Source organism: Petromyzon marinus, chromosome 56 (genome assembly GCF_048934315.1).
Source record: "Petromyzon marinus isolate PM22_M1 ecotype Great Lakes invasive population chromosome 56, UKy_Petmar_22M1.pri1.0, whole genome shotgun sequence".
Taxonomy (NCBI): Eukaryota; Metazoa; Chordata; class Hyperoartia; order Petromyzontiformes; family Petromyzontidae; genus Petromyzon; species Petromyzon marinus.
Window position 1 is genome coordinate 3468948 of NC_133722.1, and position 17995 is coordinate 3486942.

General features: G+C 53.9%; 1 protein-coding gene across 1 annotated transcript in view; it reads right to left on the bottom strand.

The window, feature by feature from the left end:
- Positions 1-316: 316 nt before the first annotated feature.
- LOC116954690 (macrophage mannose receptor 1-like) overlaps positions 317-17995 on the bottom strand; it is a 90069-nt gene continuing 72390 nt past the window's right edge. Inside the window, exons 14-23 of the mRNA XM_076052418.1 lie at positions 17139-17250; positions 16331-16482; positions 15413-15518; positions 12903-13132; positions 12228-12396; positions 11613-11765; positions 10856-10972; positions 10192-10359; positions 6137-6184; positions 317-639 (exon numbers count right to left, since the gene is read on the bottom strand). Coding sequence (XP_075908533.1) covers positions 320-639; positions 6137-6184; positions 10192-10359; positions 10856-10972; positions 11613-11765; positions 12228-12396; positions 12903-13132; positions 15413-15518; positions 16331-16482; positions 17139-17250 — 1575 coding nt within the window. The 3' untranslated portion in view covers positions 317-319. The remainder of the gene's footprint in view (positions 640-6136; positions 6185-10191; positions 10360-10855; positions 10973-11612; positions 11766-12227; positions 12397-12902; positions 13133-15412; positions 15519-16330; positions 16483-17138; positions 17251-17995) is intronic.

Here is a 17995-nt window from a genome sequence, read left to right on the forward strand (position 1 = left end):
GACAGCCTCCTTGCCGTGCACGCTTGGGAGCGCCGACATTCCTGATTCTCTTCCAGGGATATTTCTGCACGGTGTGTTTGTTTTTGCTTGGTGCGAGAAAGCATCAGAAACGTAGCCGCGACCTCCGGCAACAATCGGATCAAAACGACGACGACGACGCCAGCGGCTTCTCCGTGACCCTTAAACCCAACTGGGGTCCCCCCCCCCCCATGCCCGTTGTCAGGAGGGAGGGGGGGTCCCTTTGTACAAATTCTCCCGTGCCCACTCCCCCACTCCCCCCCCCCCGACCCACCGCCACTCCCGCCCCCCCCCTCCACAGTCACTGCTCTTCCACGTCCTGAACGAGGGCGTTGGTGTCGGCGTCGTCCGAGTGGGCGCCGTAAAGGGCGTTCTCAAACGAGCTGCCTTCGTCCACCCGGGCGGTCACCGCGACCCCCCCCCCGCCTCGGCCGCCGCCGCCGCCTCCCCCCCACGGTAGCGAGGGCAACCAGCGCGGCGGGGGGCAGCCCCCCGGCGCCCCGAGCCGCCGCCGCCGTCGCCGGCAGACCCAGGCGAGGGCGAGGGAGGCGCAGGCAGAGAGGGCGAGGGCGCCCACCGCTGTGGCAGAGGCAGAGCCGCGGCGCAACGAGTCCGGGAGGTCTGGAACGAAGGACAAGGTGAGGCGGGGAGGGGGAGAGCACACGAGAGGGCGGCTGGCCACGTGTAAGCGTGTATCTGTGCGTCAGTGTGTGTTTGTTCAGCACAAACAACTCCCTACCGCCTCCGTGGTGCCGGATGGTAATGCTGTGGTGACCAGTGCCATGGGGGGGGGGGGAAGGACCAATTTCAATTGGCCAATCCCCTCATGGCATTTGTAGTCACCGCAGCGGCCAAAGGGGGCTCTGGACGGGTGCGAGGGGCTGGTCACCCCTCCACCTTCAATCTAAGTACCATTAAACCACGTGGGGAAAAAAATCTAAGCTTGTGCCGCAGGCCCCGGGGGACAGGCGTCTATGACGTCTCCTTGTTGGTCCAACAAGGATTCTTCAATCCGTGTTGGTCCACGAGGATTGAATGCTGATGTACCGGCCCTGGTGAGACACTGCCTCACCAATAAATACTTCACCTGGAATGGAACATTCTACAAACTGACGGCACCCAAATGGGTTCTCCCTTATCTCCGGTTTTAGCCAATATTTTCATGGAAAAAGTTTGAGATGGGCGCCATCCAGGCATCCACTCTACGCCCATCCTTGTGGAAGAGATACGTGGATGACACGTTTGTCATCTGGCCACATGGCCGACCGGCCATGTGTCAACAACATCAATTCCATTCACCCAGCAATCAAATTCACCATGGAAGTAGAAAAGGATGGCATGCTACCTTTCCTGGATGTCCTAATAAAAAAGACCAGATGGCTCAATGAACCATTCTGTCTACAGGAAAGTAACCCATACTGACACCTACCTAAAACCTGATTCCCACCACCATCCCAGAAGAATTCCCTCATCAAAACGCTACACCATAAGAGCTCAATGTATCTCCGACCATGAACACCTAACCAGTGAACTCAAACACGTACACCAAGCTCTCAAGGTGAATGGATATTCTGACTACACAATCTGAAAAGTCATCACCCCAACCTTGAGGAAGGAGCCATCTGAGGATCCAATCAAAACCATCACCCTGCCATACATAGCAGGGGTAACCAAAAAGATTTCCAAAATCATGAACAAACACAAGATCCAGGTCCGATTTAACACAGTACGTAAAATTTGTGATCTGATCCCATCTGAAAGAGTAAGATTCCTTACTCTTTGGTTCTTTCGGTAAAGTCACGTAGGTATAAAATAAAATAAATCACGTTTCGGGCGCAACACAAGCATCTGTCATCAGGTGGGAAAGCATGGTCTGCTGCTAAGGCAGACTGATTTAAAAGGTTTTAAATGGCTGTAGCCCAAGGGTCATAAAGAAGTGGCCGGGGCTAGTAATGTTAATGTGAGAAATTAGCATGTCACTGTAAGATAGGAGAGTGGTGCAATACAAAGGCATGAGTGCAACCCAACGGGTGCAATGCAAAGGGCATGTGGGCATGAGAGTGCAATCCAAAGGACATGTGAGCATGAGAGTGCAAGCCAAAGGCATGAGAGTGCAATGCAAAGAGCATGTGAGCATGAGAGTGCAATCAAAAGGACATGTGAGCATGAGAGATCTAAGAGAGAGACATAGAGAGACACAGTCGGAAATAACAGCTGACATAGGCAGGTTGGATGGAAACATAACAGTCAGTTAAGACTTTACCTGGTTAATAACGTCCTTCCAATGATTGCTCAGTTAGTACCCATCTTCTCGGTTGAAATTGTGTCTGTGTTTATATATCTGGATGGCTTCATGAACAAATCTCTGAAGGTAGGTTTGCAGAGTACCTCCGTCTTGGAAAAATCTATTTCGTGTGAGCCCACAGCGTTAAAACAATGATCGGCAACGGCAGAGGTATTGGGCCTACCATGTTTCAGATCTGCCTTGTGTTCACGAACGCGGTCCGAGACATGTCGTTTCGTTTCCCCAATGTAACTGCTGCTGCAACCACAACTTAGTTTGTAGACACCAGGGTATTGGATGTCAGGAATCACATCCTTTACAGATGGGATTAAATCACGGATTTTGTGTACTGTGTTGAAACGAACCTGGATCTTGTGTGTTTAAGATTTTTGGTAACCCTTGCTATGTACAGTAAAGTGATGGTTTTGGTTGGATCCTCAGAAGGTTGTCTCTGCATGGCTGGTGAGACAGCTTTGCGGATTGTACGGTCCGAGTATCCGTTCATCCTGAGAGCTTGGGTAACGTGCTCCAGTTCACTGGCTAGGTGGTGCTGGTCGGAGATGCAACGGGCCCTATGGTGTAGTGTTTTGATGAGGGAATTCTTCTGGGCTGGATGGTGGTGGGAGTCAGGCTTTAGATAGGCATCCGTGTGGGTAGCTTTCCTGTAGACCGAATGTCCCAACGAGCCATCAAATCTCTTCTCGATCAAAACATCCAGGAATGGCAGCTTGCCATCCTTTTCCACTTTCATGGTGAATTTGATAGATGGGTGTATGGAATTGATGTGGTTGAGAAATTGGTTCATTGCTGGCAGGCCATGTGGCCAGATGACAAACGTGTCATCCACGTATCTCTTCCACAAGGGAGAACATAGGGTGGATGTCCGGATGGCATCTGTCTCAAATTTCTCCATGAAAACATTCGCTACCACTGGAGATAAGGGAGAACCCATTGGGGTACACTCATTTTGTTTGTAGAATGTACCATTCCAGGTGAAGTATGTGTTGGTACATCTGGATTCAGTTCTTGTTGGACAAACTCTTCAATAATTGCAATGGTGTCAGATACAGGTACATTGGTGAACAGAGAGACTACATCGAAACTGACAAGCAAATCATCTGGAGACAGTGAGATGTCCTTGATTAGAGAATCCAAGTGAGCTAAGTACAGCTGAGGTGGACTTGTCCGTGAAAGGAAGCAGGGTCTCATGATATTGTTTTCTCCGACACCAAAGTACTCTGCAAGCCGTCTGGATACCACCAAAGATTTGTCCATGAAGCCATCCAGATATACACACATAGACACAACTTCAACCGAGATGATGGGTACAATCTGAGCAATCATTGGAAGGACATTATTAACCAGGTAAAGTCTTAACTGACTGTGATGTTTCCACCCTACCTGCCAATGTCAGCTGGTATTTCATGCTAATCTCTCACATTAACATAGCCACTTCCATGCCCAGTTACATGCTAATTCCTCATTAACATCATACTAATTTCTCACATTAACATAGCCACTTCCATACCCAGTGACATGCTAATTTCTGACATTAACATCACTAGACCCAGCCACTTCTTTGTGACCCTTGGGCTACACCCATTTCAAACCTTTTAAAAACAGTCTGCATCAGCAGCAGACCATGCTTTCCCACCTGATGACGGACGCTTGTGTTGCACCCGAAACGTCGTGATTTATTTAGTTATTTTAATTTTCACCATTGGAAACCTCATTTGCCAGTAACAAAATATAATTGTTTTTTTACCCTTTTATCTGGCAACAAAACTGACACCTTTTTTACAAGGAGTCATGTTTACATTTACCACAATACCTGCGGTCGGAACGCAAACAAAAAACAACTCTGATAATGTATGCACTGTCCATGAAATTGATTGGTCCACACCCGAGACAGCTTTCTTTAGAAAGAGACAGCTTTCTTTAGAAAGCTTTCTTTAGAAAGCTGTCTCATATTTTGTTACTGGCAAATGAGGTTTCCAAGGGTGTAAATGCTTACCCCGAGCTCTCATACTCTGATGGTGCATTGCCTTTGAGTTGTGCGCCTTTTGGCGTCTTCTGGTCCAACACCATGTGAGACGAGGCTCTAAAGAAAGCTGTCTCGGGTGTGGACCAATCAATTTCAAGGACAGTGCCACATACATTATCAGAGTTGTTGTTTTTTGTTTGCGTTCTGACCGCAGGTATTGTGGTCAATGTAAACATGACTCCTTGTAAAAAGGTGTCAGTTTTGTTGCCAGATAAAAGGGTAAAAAAACAATTATCATATTTTGTTACTGGCAAATGAGGTTTCCAATGGTGTAAATGCTTACCCCGAGCTCTCATACTCTGATGGTGCATTGCCTTTGAGTTGTGCACCTTTTGGCGTCTTCTGGTCCAACACCATGTGAGACGAGGCTCTAAAGAAAGCTGTCTCGGGTGTGGACCAATCAATTTCAAGGACAGTGCATACATTATCAGAGTTGTTGTTTTTTGTTTGCGTTCCGACCGCAGGTATTGTAGTCAATGTAAACATGACTCCTTGTAAAAAAGGTGTCAGTTTTGTTGCCAGATAAAAGGGTAAAAAAACAATTATCATATTTTCATTTCATTATTTTTATTATTATTATTTTTTATTTTTCATCTACATGACTTTACCGAAAGAACCAAATAATATGAATTCCACCACGTATTCGTGAAGCCTTCGATGGCTGTACTGGAGGAATTTCCATCTGGTACAGACACAATGGGAGGCTGATCAATGCCTGGGTACGGTCAACGGATGGCTCCCTATTGGTCAACCACGTTATGTATGCCGATGATCTGGTGATTGCTGCTCACTCAGAGGAGGAGTTGGAGGCGAACCTGGAGCATGCCACTAAGAGGTGGGGCCTTACCATCAGCACCACCAAAGCTAAGGAACTCCACCCCCACAACTCCCCATTGGTGATGGAGCAGTTGTGGAGAGAGTGGAGAGTTTTTCATACCTGGGCAGTGTGCTCATGACTGGCTCCGATTTGACAGCACAGGTCTCACTCCGAATCAGTCTTTTCATCGGCTGCATAATGCTGTCTGGAAGTTACCTAGTCTATTGCTCCACACAAAGTTTTGGGTCTCCTTGGCCATGGTCATGCCCTCCCTTCTCTATGCTTGTGAAACATGGACCCCCCTAATGGAACATCTTCACTGGTTAGAAACACTTAGGCTGGCCTGCCTACGATTCATCCTGGGTTTAACCAAGCTGGATTGTGTGAAGAGCTCACAAATCCTTAAAAGATCTGGACGAAGTCCCATCGGTGAGCTCCCCTGGCAGGCAAGGCTGCGTTGGCAGGGTCATGTAGGCCGCACGCCCAGCCACCGCATGCATAATCAGCTTTTGTTTTTTCTGGATAGAGGGGGCTAAATGGGCGCAACATGGGCTAGAGAAAAGATGGAGTGATATGGTACGGGAGGATGTGGAGCTGAGTGGACTTGCTGATGACTGGTACCAGCGGTGTCAAGATCGGCCTCTGTGGAGGAGGCTCAGGAAGGACGCAGTTGAAGGCAGTCGCTCTCCAGCAACAATGGAGGGCAGAGGAGGGACGCTCACAACAACGAGTGGAGTGCCGGGTGACTAAAAGTTGGCACAATAAGGACCACAGGTGGTGCGCATCAGCCAGTCGACCCATGGCACCTGGGTCTCTCCCGTGACCTGCCAGTTGGCGTTGGACACTTCGCGTGGCCTCAACGTGCACATGGGACAGGCACCGTGATGACGTCACCGCCAGTTAATGGCGAATGGCGGTTGTTGTTGTGTGTGTCGGTGTGTGTGTGTAGGCGCCAGCATCTGTGCCTCCTCACCAGTGGGGTCTATTTCTGAGGACGACTTGGCCGGGCTCGCCAGTGGCTCTGCAAAGGAAACACCGACAGTATGAACCCACACGGCACCACCACGGCCGCCACCATGAGGATCTGCCATTGTCTTTCCTCTGCCTTTGTCTTTCTGCCTTTGTCTTTCATCCTGTCATTGTCTTTCTGCCTTTGTCTTTCCTCCTCTGCTATTGTCTTTCTGCCTTTGTCTTTCCTCCTCTGCCATTGTCTTTCTGCCTTTGTCTTTCCTCCTCTGCCCTTGTCTTTTCTCCTCCCCTCCACCTCCCGGGCCATTTCCAGCATTCCAATTCCACCTGCACGTGACCAGTAATCTGATTACATCTGCACATTACCAGTAGTGTGAGTCCAAATGTGCTGAACTATTAACGAATTGCAACGTTTTGTTTACGTGACAAACCTTTACTAATTGGCTGCATATATACGACCGCCATGGAACCGGTAACATCTATAGGACCACCATGGTGCCGGTTACATCTACATGACCACCGTGTTGCCGGTTACATCTACACAACCACCGTGTTGCTGGTTACATCTACACAACCACCGTGTTGCTAGTTACATCTACACGACCACCGTGTTGCTAGTTACATCTACACGACCACCGTGTTGCTAGTTACATCTACACGACCACCGTGTTGCTAGTTACATCTACACGACCACCGTGTTGCTAGTTACATCTACACGACCACCGTGTTGCTAGTTACATCTACACGACCACCGTGTTGCTGGTGACATCTACACGACCACCGTGTTGCTGGTTACATCTACACGACCACTGTGTTGCTGGTTACATCTACACAACCACCGTGTTGCTGGTTACATCTACACGACCACCATGTTGCTGGTGACATCTACACGACCACCGTGTTGCTGGTGACATCTACACAACCACCGTGTTGCTGGTGACATCTACACGACCACCATGTTGCTAGTTACATCTACACGACCACCGTGTTGCTGGTGACATCTACACAACCACCGTGTTGCTGGTGACATCTACACAACCACCGTGTTGCTGGTTACATCTACACAACTACCGTGTTGCTGGTTACATCTACACAACTACCGTGTTGCTGGTTACATCTACACGACCACCGTGTTGCTGGTTACATCTACACAACCACCGTGTTGCTAGTTACATCTACACGACCACCGTGTTGCTAGTTACATCTATACGACCACCGTGTTGCTGGTGACATCTACACGACCACCGTGTTGCTGGTGACATCTACACGACCACCGTGTTGCTGGTTACATCTACACGACCACCGTGTTGCTAGTTACATCTACACGACCACCATGTTGCTAGTTACATCTACACAACCACCGTGTTGCTAGCTACATCTACACGACCACCGTGTTGCTGGTGACATCTACACGACCACCGTGTTGCTGGTTACATCTACACGACCACCGTGTTGCTGGTTACATCTACACGACCACCGTGTTACTAGTTACATCTACACGACCACCGTGTTGCCGGTGACATCTACACAACCACCGTGTTGCTAGTTACATCTACACGACCACCGTGTTGCTGGTTACATCTACACGACCACCGTGTTGCCGGTGACATCTACACGACCACCGTGTTGCTAGTTACATCTACACAACCACCGTGTTGCTAGTTACATCTACACGACCACCGTGTTGCTAGTTACATCTACACAACCACCGTGTTGCTGGTTACATCTACACGACCACCGTGTTGCTGGTGACATCTACACGACCACCGTATTGCTGGTGACATCTACACGACCACCGTGTTGCTGGTTACATCTACACAACCACCGTGTTGCTGGTGACATCTACACAACCACCGTGTTGCTAGTTACATCTACACGACCACCGTGTTGCTAGTTACATCTACACAACCACCGTGTTGCTGGTTACATCTACACGACCACCGTGTTGCTGGTGACATCTACACGACCACCGTGTTGCTGGTTACATCTACACAACCACCGTGTTGCTGGTGACATCTACACGACCACCGTGTTGCTAGTTACATCTACACAACCACTGTGTTGCTGGTTACAGCTACACAACCACCGTGTTGCTAGTTACATCTACACGACCACCGTGTTGCTAGTTACATCTACACGACCACCATGTTGCTAGTTACATCTACACGACCACCGTGTTGCTGGTTACATCTACACAACCACCGTGTTGCTGGTTACATCTACACAACCACCGTGTTGCTGGTTACATCTACACAACTACCGTGTTGCTGGTTACATCTACACGACCACCGTGTTGCTGGTGACATCTACACGACCACCGTGTTGCTGGTTACATCTACACAACCACCGTGTTGCTGGTGACATCTACACGACCACCGTGTTGCTAGTTACATCTACACAACCACTGTGTTGCTGGTTACAGCTACACAACCACCGTGTTGCTAGTTACATCTACACGACCACCGTGTTGCTAGTTACATCTACACGACCACCATGTTGCTAGTTACATCTACACGACCACCGTGTTGCTGGTTACATCTACACAACCACCGTGTTGCTGGTTACATCTACACAACCACCGTGTTGCTGGTTACATCTACACAACTACCGTGTTGCTGGTTACATCTACACGACCACCGTGTTGCTGGTTACATCTACACGACCACCGTGTTGCTGGCTACATCTACACAACCACCGTGTTGCTGGTTACATCTACACGACCACCATGTTGCTAGTTACATCTACACGACCACCGTGTTGCTGGTTACATCTACACAACTACCGTGTTGCTGGTTACATCTACACGACCACCGTGTTGCTGGTTACATCTACACGACCACTGTGTTGCTGGTTACATCTACACGACCACCGTGTTGCTGGTTACATCTACACGACCACCGTGTTGCTGGTGACATCTACACGACCACCGTGTTGCTAGTTACATCTACACGACCACCGTGTTGCTGGTTACATCTACACAACCACCGTGTTGCTGGTTACATCTACACAACCACCGTGTTGCTGGTTACATCTACACAACTACCGTGTTGCTGGTTACATCTACACGACCACCGTGTTGCTGGTTACATCTACACGACCACCGTGTTGCTGGCTACATCTACACAACCACCGTGTTGCTGGTTACATCTACACGACCACCATGTTGCTAGTTACATCTACACGACCACCGTGTTGCTGGTTACATCTACACAACTACCGTGTTGCTGGTTACATCTACACGACCACCGTGTTGCTGGTTACATCTACACGACCACTGTGTTGCTGGTTACATCTACACGACCACCGTGTTGCTGGTTACATCTACACGACCACCATGTTGCTGGTTACATCTACACAACCACCGTGTTGCTAGTTACATCTACACAACCACCGTGTTGCTGGTTACATCTACACAACCACCGTGTTGCTAGTGACATCTACACAACCACCGTGTTGCTAGTTACATCTACACAACCACCGTGTTGCTGGTTACATCTACACAACCACCGTGTTGCTGGTGACATCTACACGACCACCGTGTTGCTGGTTACATCTACACGACCACTGTGTTGCTGGTTACATCTACACGACCACCGTGTTGCTGGTTACATCTACACGACCACTGTGTTGCTGGTTACATCTACACGACCACCGTGTTGCTGGTTACATCTACACGACCACCGTGTTGCTGGTTACATCTACACAACCACCGTGTTGCTAGTTACATCTACACAACCACCGTGTTGCTGGTTACATCTACACAACCACCGTGTTGCTAGTGACATCTACACAACCACCGTGTTGCTAGTTACATCTACACAACCACCGTGTTGCTGGTTACATCTACACAACCACCGTGTTGCTGGTGACATCTACACGACCACCGTGTTGCTGGTTACATCTACACGACCACTGTGTTGCTGGTTACATCTACACGACCACCGTGTTGCTGGTTACATCTACACGACCATGTTGCTAGTTACATCTACACGACCACCGTGTTGCTAGTTACATCTACACGACCACCGTGGCTCTGATGTGTCAAATGGAGGGGGCCACCTTTGGGGGCCTCGCACACGTATCCCCGCAACCGATAGCACGGGTCCATCTTCCAGCTCCACTCTCTCGTGTCCACGTAGGTGCAGTACTCCAGCGGACTGTGCCAGTTGTGGTCGTGTTCAAAGTGCGTGAACCTCACGGGAGCGTTGTCCATCCACAGCAACTCTCCTGATGGCGGCAGGGGTGGGGGGCGGGGGTTGAGGGGGGGGGGGGCAGGGGGCCACAGGGGAAATGGGAAGACGTGACTCAGTGGAACTCATAGTCTCTTTGGGTCTCGGGGAGTCTCCGTTGGGTTAACGACGTGAGTCCGTAGGTTGGGTTTCATGGACCACCATCGCAACGCCGTTGGTCTTTAACTTTCCGTTCGTAACAGAGATGTCGCGACGATGTGGTTGACGCGGTGACGCGGTGACGCAGTGACGCGGTGACGCGGTGACGCGGTGACGCGGTGACGCGTCGACGCGGTGACGCGGTGACGCGGTGACGCGGTGACGCGGTGACGCGGTGACGCGGTGACGTGGTGCGCTCCGGCCTGCTGGCGCCGATTCGCCGCGAGGACACCAAATTTACACGAACGTCAGGAATTGCCACCAACGCCGCTGCTGCCGCCAACGCCATGGCGAGAGCAGCGACCGGGCCCGAGGTGGCCGCAGCCGCCCCTCACCTTCCTGGTTCTTGAACATGCCGATCCACATGCCGGCCACCTGGTCTCCGAGCTGCTTCACGTTGTCCACGATGAAGCTGTGCTCCACGTGGTCGTTCACCGTCGCGAGCCTCCCGCCTGGGGACGCGCGGCAACACACCAGGTCAGCCCCTCCGCTCGCCCGTCATGGCAGAGGCACCACCCCCCCCCCCCTACTGCTTGGGTGCCCCCCCCCCACCACCACTGCTCGGATAGCCCCGCCCCCACTACTCAGGGTAGCTCCCCCCCCATTGCCTGCATAGCCCCCACCCCCACTACTATGGTAGACCCCCCCCCACTACTACTTGGGCTAGCCAAGCCCACTGTTTGGGGTAGCCAGCCCTCCTCACCCATTACTCAGGGTAGCCCCCCCCCCATTGCCTGCGTAGCCCCCCCTACTAATATGGTAGACCCCCCCCACTACTTGGTGTTACCCCCCCCCACTGCTCGGGGTATTGGGGTAGCCCCCCCCCCACTGTTCAGGGTAGCCCCTCCACACTGCTCGGGTAGTCCCTCCCCATTGCCTGCGTAGCCCCGCCCCCCCCCACTACTTGGGGTAGCTCCAGTGTCTATGCCGTGACACCTTGCCCTTGAAAACGATGCACCAGTTCCAGCAGAGCACGGGCATTTTGCTGCTGCGGTTGAGTCGTGCTAGCGGTTGCAGCCATCGTTGCGGTTGCTCAACTGCGGACGTGCGGTTGCGCTGGATGCTGCGGTTGCGCGGTTGCAAGCTGGTCACCTAGGCGGTTGCAGATGAGGATGGCGTACGACCAGGTGATGATCTTGCTGCTCTGGAAGAGGTAGCAGCTGCTGCGAAACGGGACCCACGCCGTCCCCTTCGGATCCTCCGGGCAGCGGCCCTCCACCTCGGGGGGGACCGTCGGTGGCTTGACTGGCATGTGCCGGGGGTCGGGAGGTGCACACGGATCAAATAACTCGACAGAACAGTGTTAAGGCCGCAGAGTACATCGTCGTCGTCGTCGGCCGTGATGAATCCACCGGCCTCCTTCCACTGAGTCGCCACTATCACTTCTCAAGCAATGATCCCCCTCGCACGCGAACGTATTTTGCCATCACTCCATCTCCTCGGTGGACGTGTGCTTTTTTAATGTATATTCGAGATCACAACAACCACCACCGGGTTATCGCTAAATCACTGTGAACGCCTAAACGCGGCGATGCCGGTTGAGCGGGCGGGCGAGCGGGCGGGCGAACGGGCGGGCGAGCGGGTGGGCGAGCGGGTGGGCGAGCGGGTGAGTGGGCGGGCGAGCGGGTGGGCGAGCGGGTGGGCAAGCGGGTGTGCGAGCAGGCGGACGAGCAAGCGGGCGGGCGAGTGTCGCGGTGCGGTTGGCACCGTGCCACTTCTTGCAAAGCACGGGCATTTTGCTGCTGCAGTTGGCGACGGTCCAGAGGCCCTGATTCTGTGCCGCAGCCACGCAGCTCCCGGCGTCCGCCGGCTGCTCCGGCGCCCAGTAGGTCACCGAGGTCGGCCAGCCATCGGTCCAGCCAAAGTCGCCGCCGGTCTGCGGTGCAGTCACGCGGAGGGAGGGAGACAAAGGGAGAGACACAGAGGGAGCCCCGTGGAGGGCGATGGTGCGAGGGCAAGCTGCTGCGATGGGCAGGCGAGGGGTCGCTTGTCCCCCTGATCCCAGGCATCATTGCGACCCCCGTCAACACAGCGCGCCTGTCGCCTGGCAACCCACGCAGACCAGTGGGAGGTCGTGCACTCTCCTCCCTCTCCCCTCCCATTGCCCTGTTGTGCATTCGCAGCAGCACCGTTGTGCACAGACTTTAAAGAGACACTTGAAGGCCCCACCTCTTTCTTAAAGGCCCCACCACTTTGGCCCGCCTTTCGATCGGCACTAGAACTCGACTCTGCACCTCAGAGTCATGGTCGCTCGACATTCCCGAAACATCGCGCGCGTGCGCCCGTCACAAATTGCATCATTATTACAACGACATTATTATTGGTCCGGCCGATAATAATCGTCTTAATTGACATGATCGCCACCCCTTGCCCAGGACTGACCAGGTTCCCGTTGAGCCCTATCCAGAGCGGCCTCGTGAGGTGGACGATGAGGGCGAGCATGGCCTGCTCGTAGGGGCTCACAACGCTTGCCACGTCCGCCCGCTGTGCCCGGCACGCCGACCGCGCCGCCGTCCAGCCCAGGGGCGCCTCCAGCACCCGGAACTCGGCGTCGCCAAAACGCATGAAGCCGGCCAACGGAACCGCTTGCTCCCTGTTCGGCAGCGATGGGTCTGGCGGGACAGGGGTGGGGGCGGTCGGCAGGCAGGCCGTCTGTAGTCAGCAGGAAGGCCGTCTGTAGTGGGTACAGGGCCCCCGTGGCTGACAACGTCGTCGTCAAGGAGGAGGGCGCTGCTGCGTTTGATAGACGCAGCATGGCTGGGAGAGCCAAATCATCCGGAGCATGCATACCCACGTGGCAACTTGATTTGATTGGCTCTGTCGCTGGGTGGTAGAGGGCTGTCATAATTTTACATTGTGCCTGCACGACGACCTGACCCAAGAGACAAACTGTTAAGTCGGAATATCTGGTCGGGAAAACCTGCCTGTGAAATTAGCTCCCTCGAGAAATGCCCTGTGCCCCAGTGGTGAACAGGGCCTAGTGGTGAACAGGGCCCAGTGATGAACAGGGCCTAGTGGTGAACAGGGCCCAGTGATGAACAGGCCCCAGTGATGAACAGGACCTAGTGATGAACAGGCCCCAGTGATGAACAGGCCCCAGTGATGAACAGGGCCTAGTGGTGAACAGGGCCCAGTGATGAACAGGCCCCAGTGATGAACAGGACCTAGTTATGAGCAGGCCCCAGTGATGAACAGGCCCCAGTGATGAACAGGCCCCAGTGATGAACAGGGCCTAGTGGTGAACAGGCCCCAGTGATGAACAGGGCCTAGTGATGAACAGGACCTAGTGATGAACAGGGCCTAGTGATGAACAGGCCCCAGTGATGAACAGGCCCCAGTGATGAACAGGGCCTAGTCGTGAACAGGCCCCAGTGATGAACAGGCCCCAGTGATGAACAGGGCCTAGTGGTGAACAGGGCCTAGTGGTGAACAGGCCCCAGTGATGAACAGGCCCCAGTGATGAACAGGCCCCAGTGATGAACAGGGCCTAGTGGTGAACAGGCCCCAGTGATGAACAGGGTCTAGTGATGAACAGGGCCTAGTGATGAACAGGACCTAGTGATGAACAGGGCCTAGTGATGAACAGGCCCCAGTGATGAACAGGCCCCCGTGATGAACAGGGCCTAGTGGTGAACAGGCCCCAGTGATGAACAGGCCCCAGTGATGAACAGGGCCTAGTGGTGAACAGGGCCTAGTGGTGAACAGGCCCCAGTGATGAACAGGCCCCAGTAATGAAAAGGGCCTAGTGATGAACAGGGCCTAGTGGTGAACAGGCCCCAGTGATGAACAGGGTCTAGTGATGAACAGGGCCTAGTGATGAACAGGACCTAGTGATGAACAGGGCCTAGTGATGAACAGGGCCTAGTGGTGAACAGGCCCCAGTGGTGAACAGGCCCCAGTGATGAACAGGCCCCAGTGATGAACAGGCCCCAGTGATGAACAGGCCCCAGTGATGAACAGGGCCTAGTGGTGAACAGGCCCCAGTGATGAACAGGGTCTAGTGATGAACAGGGCCTAGTGATGAACAGGACCTAGTGATGAACAGGGCCTAGTGATGAACAGGCCCCAGTGATGAACAGGCCCCCGTGATGAACAGGGCCTAGTGGTGAACAGGCCCCAGTGATGAACAGGCCCCAGTGATGAACAGGGCCTAGTGGTGAACAGGGCCTAGTGGTGAACAGGCCCCAGTGATGAACAGGCCCCAGTAATGAAAAGGGCCTAGTGATGAACAGGGCCTAGTGGTGAACAGGCCCCAGTGATGAACAGGGTCTAGTGATGAACAGGGCCTAGTGATGAACAGGACCTAGTGATGAACAGGGCCTAGTGATGAACAGGGCCTAGTGGTGAACAGGCCCCAGTGGTGAACAGGCCCCAGTGATGAACAGCCCCCAGTGATGAACAGGCCCTAGTAATGAACAGGCCCCAGTGATGAACAGGGCCTAGTGATGAACAGGCCCTAGTGATGAACAGGTCCTAGTGATGAACAGGCCCTAGTGATGAACAGGCCCCAGTGATGAACAGGCCCCAGTGATGAACAGGCCCCAGTGATGAACAGGGCCTAGTGGTGAACAGGCCCCAGTGATGAACAGGGTCTTGTGATGAACAGGGCCTAGTGATGAACAGGGCCTAGTGATGAACAGGCCCCAGTGATGAACAGGCCCCAGTGATGAACAGGGCCTAGTGATGAACAGGGCCTAGCGATGAACAGGGCCTAGTAATGAACAGGGCCTAGTGATGAACAGGGCCTAGTGGTGAACAGGGCCTAGTGGTGAACAGGCCCTAGTGGTGAACAGGGCCTAGTAATGAACAGGCCCTAGTGGTGAACAGGGCTTAGTAATGAATAGGCCCTAGTGATGAACAACAGGCCCCGTGCCCCAGGGAATGCCTTGCACCTTTGTTCTGCATGCAGATGAAGCCGTGCTTCCCATCGCAGTGCACGTCCTCCCACTGTCCCACGGTCTCCATCTTGCTGGTGGCCAGCAGCAGAGCACAGTCTTGCTGTCCCCACCACCACCACCACAACAGAGGCAAACATCGCTCATATAGCCTCGTAACGTTGTTGGAGCAAGTGCTGTAAGCGAACAGCAGCACCTGCGGTACACGAGGGGCTGGGTGACCGGCACCACCACGCCCCGGCTCCGCACCAGGCACTCGTATGAGGCCGAGTCAAACTCGGGAAGGCCCGGGACTGCTTCTTATAATTATCCGTGACGTTAGCAGTGAGCGGGAATCGAACCCGGTTCGCCGGGTTCGTAGCGCAGAGCGCTAAACGCACCACCGCACCACGCCTCCAACACCAACACACCACCACCATCACACCAACACCATCCCACCACCATCACACCAACACCAGCATCAACCTCAACCCACCACCACACCAACAACACCACCATCATGCGCCACCACGCCGCCGCCGAGACTGAGGGGTGCATGCGAAGCGACCGCTGTGATTAAACAGCGCCGACCGATGAGTAAGCGACACAGCGGGGAGCCGCGACCAGAGGTCAATCCTAATCGGGTCAAATTTGCTGCGCGATTTTTGTTTCTCCTTGCTGATGTGGACCGCGACCGCCAAGCACACAACGGCCAGCTTTTGCTCTGCGGACGGCTGTCGCGGGGAAGTTTCACGTTCCCTGCGAGCGAAGGAGATGGCGCGTAGCAGCAGTAGCGGCATCAATGCGACGGTAAATACCGCCACCGCATCGCGGCAATTAACCGGATTCGAACCGCGGACCTCCGCAACGAACAAGCTGCGTTCGCGCGTCCCCGACGCCGAGACGAGGCAGGGTGGGGGCGGCGCGAGTCCGTACCCTGCTGTGGGTCGATCGCGGAGACTTCGGGGCCCAGTTGGTGAAGAGCACGGGCACGCCGCTGGTCCACAGGAAGCGCCCCTCCATGTTTCGATCGTTGAGGCCGATCCACATTCTGCCGTTCACCGCGGCCAGGTTGCTGACAATGAAGGCTGCGACAAAGACAAAGATCGCCCGCCGCCCACATCGGTCGTTAGGGCGAGCGCTGCGAGCGATGGGCCCATGAAGGGCGACGTAGCGCACGAGTGGAGATGGTTACTCAACGCACCAGGTGCAGTACTTGTTGTTTGAGACCGAGTCAACCTACGGGAGGCCCAGAACCAGTTGAGCAAAATGACGGGGGAGAGGCAGGAGAGTGCATGGATGGGAGTGAGATGAGAGGGGAGAGGTAGGAGAGAGCGTGGAGTAGAGTGAGATGAGAGGTAGGAGAGGCAGAGAGTGCGTGGAGGGGAGTGGAGTGAGATGAGAGGGGAGAGGTAGGAGAGTGAGTGGAGGGGAGTAGAGTGAGATGAGAGGGAGAGGTAGGAGAGTGCATGGAGGGGAGTAGAGTGAGATGAGAGGGGAGAGGCAGTAGAGTGCGTGGAGGGGAGTGGAGTGAGATGAGAGGGAGAGGTAGTAGAGTGCGTGGAGGGGAGTGGAGTGAGATGAGAGGGGAGTTGCCAGCAACGGGGAGTCTACGGTATATCTTGAACGGGGGCATGGAATGGACAGAGGAGATCGCTGGGGGGTTGGGGTGGGAGTTCCAGACAGTGGGGGCAGCAGATGAGAAGAAGTGAAGGAGCGGGGGGAGGAGGTGAAACCCGCTGACCTTGTTCCCTCCAGTTGGTGACGGAGACCAGGTCACCCCCGGCCGTGCGGCAGACGTTTCGACTGTTGACCCACGTGTCCCACTCGGACTCGTTGGAGTGGAACCTGTAGCACTTCAACGAGAGCAGCACCACCACACGGAGCTGCATCACCACCACCAACACCACCACCACCATCACCACAGGGAGCTACACCACCACCACCACAGGGAGCTGCATCACCACCACCAACACCACCACCACCATCACCACAGGGAGCTACACCACCACCACCACAGGGAGCTGCATCACCACCACCAACACCACCACCACCACAGGGAGCTGCACCACCACCACCACACAGAGCTGCACCACCACCACCAACACCACCACCACCACACGGAGCTGCACCACCACCACACGGAGCTGCATCACCACCACCAACACCACCACCACACGGAGCTGCATCACCACCACCAACACCACCACCAACACCACACGGAGCTGCACCACCACCACAGGGAGCTGCATCACCACCACCAACACCACCACCACCACAGGAAGCTGCACCACCACCACAGGAAGCTGCACCACCACAGGAAGCTGCACCACCACCACACAGAGCTGCACCACCACAGGGAGCTGCACCACCACCACCAGATGACTTTGCTGTAATGCAGCGCCACACTGTACATCGCCACTGTACTAACCTCACTAATGCAATCTCGGCCGCCATCCCTGTCGAGCGCTCTAAACTAACTCATTACATTTAAAGTTGTTATCTTTTTGGATATCTTTAGTCATCTTGTTTCGATACTTACACGTAAACAAGAAATCTCTGCAAATTTCGAACCAAATGTAGTTTTACCTCCCCCTCAGG